The following is a 9,096-nucleotide window of genomic DNA, read 5'->3' as shown; positions in this document are numbered from 1 at the left end:
GAACTTTCAAAAAGGTAACTCGCAATTTTTGAGGAGATTCGTTGGACTCGATCTTGTCCCTGTTTTATCAAACCGACGAATACGTCTGCTGATTCGCCAATCTGTGGTATCTGCTGCTAACCCGCTCCAGCTCCTGGTGCCGAAAAAATGCTCACAGAAAAGAACACAACAGCTTTGTTTCGAAGCAGCGAGTGCCAGAGCGTGAGTGTGTGCGGGGTGAAAGTACAGCGGTCACAAACTGGCTATTGGAGGGACAGTCTTAACTTGGTCCAATGCTGACGCACGCGGTCTGGCCTTGGTACGAAGCTGCGACGCGCTGCATATTGCGGGGGCGTTGTCTGACCTTGATCAACGCTGACTCTCGCTGCCTGGGTTTGATACAAGGCTGCGAAGTGCTGCGTTGTCTGTCTGGCGAACATCTAGAGGAGCTGAGAGTCTCAGTGGATTTCGGGCACTCAGCGGTTGCTTTCGGGAATCTGACCTTCCTGATACTGACCTACAGGAACCCATGGAAATACTCAGTGGGGTAAATGATTTGATGGAGTTGTGGATGGTTGCGTTATTTTCACGTTTCATAGTCACATCACTCTTGTCTGAACAGTCGTCCTCCCGTGTCGGCGAAACTATTCTTGTGAGTCCACACCAAAAGGAGATTGTACTGGACTCGAGATTCGCTCTCCTTAGAGCTCACAAGCAGTATATATCCTTGACGGTGCCGAGGTTTGAACCCTGCACATATGACATACGAGGCGAGTGTTGCCACCGGCACAGGCTGAACGTAGAACAAACAACGGCCTACTTGTATTTTTCGACAAATAGTATTTTTCGAAACTCATTCGTCAACAAAAAGACGTCGGAGACCATCCAAAACAGGTAGGCATGTGAAGATTGGTAGTGTGTTCTTTTTGCGATTCAAAACAAATCACCTAAGGTTGTTTATAAGCCGGGCATTCCAGACAGCGTATTCTACGGAATAACAGTCCTTCGGACACGTTCGTCATAAGCACCAGTCGAAAACTTCATTCCGTTCACCACAGCTTTTCCGCTATTCAGCCGAGCTGCATTTTTCACGGTGGGTTGTTTGGTGGTGTCCTGAGATCTAGTGGAATGATCAGATTTCGTACAGACACGCAATGGATGCACATCACTGTTTCAACGTAACCTTGAGGGATAGTATGCTGTCAGGTGCTATTAAAGTATGCACAGTGCCTTCTTATTCTGCATGAATATTTTCACCACCAGCTTTGGGGCACACCAACCTTGGCCTGGGAGAATAACTGGACCGCATATGATGCCCCCCAGACAGTTCGTTGAAAGTAAGCACTGTGGCATGTATCTATGCCCCCTGAAATGCCTTCCATCAACCTCTCTGTCTTGACAACAGCCTTTTCGTGGCTACTCACACCATTTTTTCAATAAAGTTTTGACAGGAAACCGACGTTTGTGTATTCGGATATCTCGGGGCTTTAATTTGTTTTCGTTTTGTTTAATGCCTGTCAGCAAAGGCAGCTGTGTCCTGGGTAGAAACTTGGTAACGGGGAAAGTCGAACGGAATTCGGTCGATGGCCTCAGGATCTGAACTGCAAACTTGCGAACTCCACACACACAGAGATTTATACCACTAGGCCAATGGGCCACATTGTACCGTTGGTGGAAACCTCTGTTAAGTGGCTAAGTCTATTGGGGCCAGTTTTATGGTCGGATATGAACCACGTGACTCGGTCCAGCAATAGTGTGCATTGTACCGTTGGTGGAAACCTCTGTTAAGTGGCTAAGTCTATTGGGGCCAGTTTTATGGTCGGATATGAACCACGTGACTCGGTCCAGCCAATCGTTTGCTTGCGTTTGTCTTGCGTACGGATCGACAATCTCGAGGACTCGAGACGGACACTCAGAGAAGAGCTCAAGTGAACCAGAAAATTCTTCGTATTTTGTTCATAATCACACCACTGTCGTTTGAATGGCCACCCTCCTGTTCTGGCGTAATTATTCTGGTATTTTGCTCACACGTACAAACCAGTGAGCTATTTGGACGTTTTGGAACCAGGCTGTCATCAGCACTTGCGTGCCCTGTCGCCAAATCATTCACGCAATCCAACAGTTGCGAGTTTCGGGGAGCCGGAGGTAAAAGAGGCTTACCGGTTGCACAGTTCTGTCGCTAACATGTGTTAGCCAACAGACACTCAGCGACCACAACGGCATCCCTTGGCTGAGATTTCAGCTAAGCTACACAGAATCTTTCATTTTGCTAAAAACCTGGTTTAGAGCAGTCGTATCCGTTTACCAAATAAATAAACATGAATCTAAGGTTTGAAACCAATCACTTTCACACCAGAGGAATTCGCAGTACTGATGGGTGTTGCACTTGTCTATATTCCATCACACGAGCACGGGGGTGATTGTATATCTAACAAATTGACTAAAAACTTAGCAAAACAACTGCTGGATTTTAACCCCCAGTTTGCAATGAACACCATCGAGGGACACCATAAACTCCGTCAGGTAAACGGTGCCACTGAATTTATTGCCTCCCATTAGGATATTCCCTGAAGTTCACTTCGAAACTGGCCCACCCTCTGAGTTGACCGGTAGACTGTTGAAGGTCTAAATACATTGGAAACTTCAGACTAGTCTTCAGAAGTGGCTTCTCAAAAGAAGTGCTGTTGAAAGTGGACTGTACAGTGAGGATTACTGTACCCTTCACAAATCAAACTAGGGCTCAAGTCACAAATCAAGGGCTCGCCATTTCAATTCAAGTAGATGTCACGTCACACAAATGAGCTTTGCAACAGCTGCGCGCCCGAGCAGATGGGATGGTCAGATTTGACAGACTGCGACAACTGTCTTTTATGCCGCGCTTGGATTGAAAGATTTAAACTGTCTGGTGTTGTCAGAAGCAGAGGACACCGAAGGCATGCGAATCACTCATGCAGCCTCCAGATGTTGAACTAAGCCCCCATTTTTGGGATACAACCTGCAACTTTTAGACTCAACAAGTAGTATCAATGCACAACCAACGCTTCCTCATGATGCATGCGTAGCACCAAACTTCGAGTGAGGTGACAGGGACAAAACAGGCTTTCGCTAACCAGATGAATCAAGATGCATTGTCGAAATCCGGTCCGGTGAGGGACGCTCCACACATTTGTGCGCAAGAGCAGTTAATGACCTACTGTAAGAACTGGGGGGGGGTTGCGTGGTGAGATGTGTAACACATAGGATGGCGCTGGACTGGGTTTCTCCAAAGTCCTCTTGTATTTCTTTAATACCTACAAAATTGCATGGACAGAAGAGTACATTTCTCAAAGTAAACCCTTCCAATCAGTCCTTCAAGTAATGCTTCAAGCGGGTAAAGGTACTGGGATGTTGTATGATGGGAAAGTACATGGCATGCCCAATACACGGATGGATGTTATGATTAAAAATATCATATTCAGTAGAAAGTGACAACAAACGGGGCCACTGTTCCTGGTACGCTCTGTGAGTTTAAAGGTTCGGTGACAGAATTTGATTGATCAGATCGTCATTGGGCGACTCTGTTGAGTGACACCAACAACCGGTAGGTTCAGCATACACCTAGGGAAGAATTCAACAAAGTACTATTCAGACAATTGATTATTCTTATGCTTGTAGACGGTTTTTAGGATTAGCCCGTACGATAACATCCAGGTGGGGTTTGATCAGACCTGTGAAGTACTGCCACTTACAAGTATGTTGGTAGTCATCAAACTAACTAGTATGTATATTATTTCTCAGGAGCGCACCAGGCAAAAAATGTCGAACTTATGGTCAATACTTTGCACAATAGGCACATGATTGTATCTCTGTCTACAAGAGTATCCCCGTGTCCAAAGCCAAACTACCTGTCACATGCTCATCTAAATAGATGTTCGCATCCGACTGGTTGCGATAACTGATAAAGCTTTATTGTCGAGCGACTGGGTGCTAGCATGTTGGAATACCGACTAGAATCTGGTGTGAAAACCTATTCGGAACGGAAGCTCAAGGTGCAATTGTTTCGAATTACTGTTTTCGAAGAACCTCGACTCTCTCGCTCTGGATTTTTCGGTTAAATCAATCAGAAGAAGAATTAGCGTAAAGATGAAACAAGACTTTTTGAAACACACAACAAAAATTTGTGCACGTGTATTTTCATCTGTTCTTGTGCTGAGGCTTCTGCACTTTGTTACCGATTTGTCTGTGTATGTGTTTGTATGAATATGTGTGCCATTTGGTACAATTTCCCCACACAACCCAGTAGGATCTCTTAAAATGCTGAGAAGTTTCTGGGTTTTTTTTTATAGATGTTTGCATGTGTGTCCCGAACTAGGATGGCTTCGACCGACTTCGTTGGCTAGTTATGTGCGACTGTAGACACGAGAATGTGACAGTGAAATCTGTCTGACGCAATGAAACCCTTACCGACTGGCGTTGGTTAAGGGGTTTGAGAGGGAGAAAAGTGCAAAAAAAGGCTGTCTGTCTGTCTGTCTATCTTGGACTTCTAAAGTGCATCTTTTCGCCAATCCTCATAAACGGACGCCCCAGTTGGCTGGTGACCGTAGTCCAGATACACGTGTATGCACATCAGTTATGGAACTAGCAAGTTAGTTGACCGTGACGTATGAATTGTTAGCACACAGCTGCAAAGTTGAAAAAACCGTTTGTCGGACTTAGCTGTGGCTTATTTCTGTTTTTTTGCTGCTCTCAGATATATGTTCTTTTGATTACTAAAGGAATGGAGTGAAAGGCTCGTCTTAGTTCCTCAGTACCAGTGGACTGCAAGAAGAGTAACGTTTACATATTTCTTGCTCCCTACAATTGGCATTTCAACGGGATGAACAGTTATAGCCTCAGAAACCTTTCAAACGGTCATTCTACTCTTGAGAGAATGGATCTTCATCAATCGTTTTCCCATGTGGTTGGTTAACCGTACTTCCCATCCTAGCCGTCCTTTCAAATAAGCTTTTATCCAAATCCTAGAGATAAACAACATGAGAAGTTCCTAGTGAATTCACGTAGAATTTCGTCGGTTATTTTGGGTTCAAGTAGAACGTAAGGCTGACGGAAACTCGGGGACTACGCCTACCTGGAGAGATCTAAGAAGGGCTAAACCGGTCATGGGCTGTTGAAGAATTTTCAGCAACCCTATAAGTAGTGCATTGCGTCTAAATTTAATCCGGTTTGCTTCCGTAAGAATGATTTTAATCTAAATTCTTATCTTCTCTGCGGTACATGAACGTTACTGTCGATTTACTGCTCATTACTCAAGGTGGCAGACCATTTGGAGGGCAACTCGCTTACTTGTATACCACACTATTCGAAAGATTTACCCAACTTGCCTATTTAAATGTGCTTCGACTCTTAGTATAGTTAACTTTAATTTATTAGTTAATAGTAAAATAGTAAAATTAATACAATCAGTATAATAATTGGTAAATAAATGCACGAGACTTACTTTTTCAGGGCAAGCGGTATGATCACCGAGTTTGCAGCAGTGTGATTGCACATGCTATTTGCTCAATTGTCTCTTTCTACAGGTGCAAGATAATTAGCGAAGAGGACAACCCAGAGCTTGTCATAGACTAGTACTGGGAATGTCTGTAATGATGAATACTTGGATGATCGGACGTCTACGAGCAGCTGTTTCTGTTGTTTTGAAAAAAATAACTGACAACTATGTAGAAGTTTCCATTTCACCAAACGTACTCTTCGCGTGGTGATTGGTCAATGGTTAAGTGCTTACTATCGAGGTATTGTGGAACGCAACGAAGCTGTCAAACATATCATTGTGGCATTACAGTCATTTTTTACCATCTATCGGCCAAATATAGGGTGTTACCTATTCTGTCTTCTCTGCTAATATAACACACGATTCCGACGATATATTGCTACTAAATAGCTCTCTCTTTATAAGAGACACATTTAAGAGACAAGTCCAGTTCGTGCGATCTGATGTTTTAGCTGACAGCAAACAGTTTATCCCCACGGGGTGAGACTCAGACATGGACAAAGCACACATCGAACAAACGGTCTCATCGGGGGCCTTGACTTTGTCTTACTCACTGAATAAAGACCGATAAACCGAGTTCCACTCATCCAAAACCAACCAAAGAAGAAGTGATTCACATTTTGTGAATGAATCCAAATCATATCAGTTTTTCAATCTATACGACGGTAGTAGGCTGATTTTGTAGAAGATTCTGCCCTTTCTCACTCCAGCAGATCAAAATTTCGTGCCTTAGCAAGTCAGAACACAGCAGTTGAAAGCGCCTGGATGAGTGATTTGGAAACCACTACCGATTATAGTATCTAGTTGTGTACGAAAAACATCAGGAAATAGCTGAAGATGAGCCAGACTGCCTGAAGACAGCTGGCTCGCGCAAGCTAGCGCACCTATCCGGAAAAGTGGAAACAGGTTTGTGAATACGGTATTGTTACTCTAGTATGATCACGAAAAAGCCAAAAAAGGATCGTATTAAGTAAGTGGTCGTTCAAAGGAAAGAACACAATTTACAACGGCCGTGGAATAGTCTGTTTCCAATCTGTACTATACCTGTTTAGTACAAACATATTCTAACAGGGAAGCAATTGTGGCTACTAACAATCAATGAGGAGACAGAAATATAAAAATGGAATGCTTAGCCGAGTTTTATGAAATCACGTAACCATCCCAGACCTACAGATAAGCTGAGTTATAGAAAACATGGCCAGAAAGCATATATGCACTGCAATTTGGTAAGCCATCTTAGATACTTAATCCCGCGACGAAGTACGTGAACTAACGTTCATTATCTACATCCTGTAAATGGAATACTGATCTGTTCCCACAAAGAAATTCTTTCTCAAGGTCATGAATAGTAAAGTTGATCACGTCAGGTCTTTTTTGAAAGCTGCGAAGCGGATCCAGCTGGGCTACTCAAATTTTTTCATCGTTGCTTGGATGTTTATGAGGAGGTTTTAAATGCCTTCGTTTTGGTTGTTTGTGATCGCGAGATTTATAGAATTCACTTTCACATCACTCGTTTGAACGATCGTCCTCCTGTCCTAGAGCAATTATTCTGGTGAGTCCACACGAAAGGGGGGATGCGCTGGACTCGAGTTTCGCTGTTATTAGAGCTCGCCAGCACTGCATATCGTTGGATGTGCCGGGATTTGAACTCCGGATTTCTGACAAGCGAGGCGAGCGTGTTACCACTACTCCACCAGCGCACGTTATGAACAGGCGGACACATTCACGCTTGATCAGTGCGATTTGTTCGTCTGATGCCTCCCTCTGTTCTCCCCAAGGTGCGCCAGGATTCCAGTTACTGCTGATGTTCTGGGGAAACTATCAACAAATTAACGTCTCCGTGAGACAAACTCGTCAGTCCACCAATGAGGGATGAGAAGTGTGTCTCACAGATGTGTGGATTCAGCAACAACTTCTACATGTTCTGAAATAATGAACAAAGTAGTGACGTACAGGGAAGTGTGGGACGTTAAATAGGCCAGTGTGAAGCATAAAGACTATAAAATGGATAAGCTTTTTCCTACAGTGACTTCGCCAGAGAGGCGACACACGTTCAGCAACACGGCAATCGATGTTTTTCATCCATATCATTTGGTCCAACCATGTCACTGAACCACCTGCATTCACGTGATTCTTCACATCGAATCAAAGGACTCTCTCACGATAACGAAGATTTGGAATTTGAATGATGTCGGTATCATGAAGTTATAACCCCGAAATGGTTGTATGAAAAGCGAGTTGGGGAGGAGCCATCATTGCCTCAGCTTTGGTCAGGGCTCCTGCGACGGCATGTCAGTTACAAACGTAAATCCACTGGCCTTTTTCCATTTCAACCAGTGTCACTTTCCCAGTTGTGTATAATGCCTTTTTATCCCTTCTATTGATCAGCTATACTCGTTGGCTTCGTGACCAAAACAGACTAGATGGTAACTGAGTGAGCAAAGGCAGCCATACCATGTGAAACGTCACATGTGAGGCCTGCCCTGATTAGAGTTGAGATGCCAACGCAGGCAGTCAGTGGGTAATACGCAGCACTACTACACGCTTTGTTAGTTGTTGTCCATTTGCGCTCCCGGGCTTTGCTGCACTGTACTCTTGGAGGTTGGTCAGATAGTTTATTATTAGTGCACTGCTGTTGATGATGTCCATAATGCAAATCAGAAGGTGTATGCACTAATAAAAATTTTTTTAGCATGGTTGCAACAGTGGTGGGTTGCAACACAAAAATAAATACAATGCAAAAATCGGAGCAAGTCAAAAAAGGAACTTATCGTCTGTGAGAGTCCCTTGGTGAAAGTCCAGACGGCGAAACGTGTTTTCTCCGCAGTATTGCTGCTACACGTGTTTCATAGTTGTCCGTGTACTTGTCGAGAGTGGTTGACGTCCTGCTCCCCGCGCGCGCGCGAGTTTGTGTGCTGTGTTCTGTTCCCTATATGCAGGTCCGTTTGCGTGCACATGGGTGTCAGCACTGAGCTGTTGCTACGCTCACTAGACGGTACAGACAATCGATGTCCGATGCGTCGCCTTAATGTGACGTGGTTTGTGAGTACGAAAAAAGACACGTCTCGTGATCCAGTGAGCGATTGTGAGCTGAACAGTCAAGTATATGGGTGACCGGGTAGCTACAAGTTTGGTTCGGCTTTGTTTCGGGCGTTGACCGACACCAGAAGCCGCATAGGTCAATAGGAAAGCCCGTAGGCAGTTTAGTGGGTGAAGTTGGCAAAAAACTACAGATAAGCACTTCTGGAATGCCATCATCGGTCGTTTTGGAGAGGAAGGCGCCACAGTGAGGGGCACGCTGGACAGGGAATATTTTAGTCCATCTAACTTAAAGATCATCTGGGAAATAATTACCGTAAAGTATCCTCTTTAAAACACTTGAAATAATATCACTTACCAATTGTTTCTGTTTAATCTTGAGTATAAAATTTTGCCAGTTGAAACATAGATTTTTCGTAATCATCTTTGAACCTGATCTTGTTTTGAGTTCCTTCATCTAATCAAGAAATGAAGAGCACTTTTATTGACCTGGAATGTTGCATGTTGTTCTAACCGGTTCTGGCAGTTCCAGTTCGCATTCCTAGAGT

The 9,096-nt window shown here is 44.1% G+C and overlaps 1 protein-coding gene across 1 annotated transcript; it reads right to left on the bottom strand.

Annotated features, from left to right (window-relative positions):
* Positions 1-286: 286 nt before the first annotated feature.
* On the bottom strand, positions 287-7,318 carry T265_12646 (hypothetical protein; the record flags this gene model as incomplete). Its single annotated transcript, XM_009164728.1, is given in 4 exon segments — positions 287-491; positions 497-679; positions 692-772; positions 7,020-7,318. Coding segments are annotated over 4 exon segments (768 nt in total), but the record flags the coding sequence as incomplete, so codon positions are not given.
* Positions 7,319-9,096: the final 1,778 nt, after the last annotated feature.

This window comes from Opisthorchis viverrini, assembly GCF_000715545.1.
Source record: "Opisthorchis viverrini unplaced genomic scaffold opera_v5_8, whole genome shotgun sequence".
Lineage (NCBI taxonomy): Eukaryota > Metazoa > Platyhelminthes > Trematoda > Opisthorchiida > Opisthorchiidae > Opisthorchis > Opisthorchis viverrini.
Note: the sequence above shows the minus strand (reverse complement) of the source record. Positions and strands in the feature narration are given on the sequence as shown.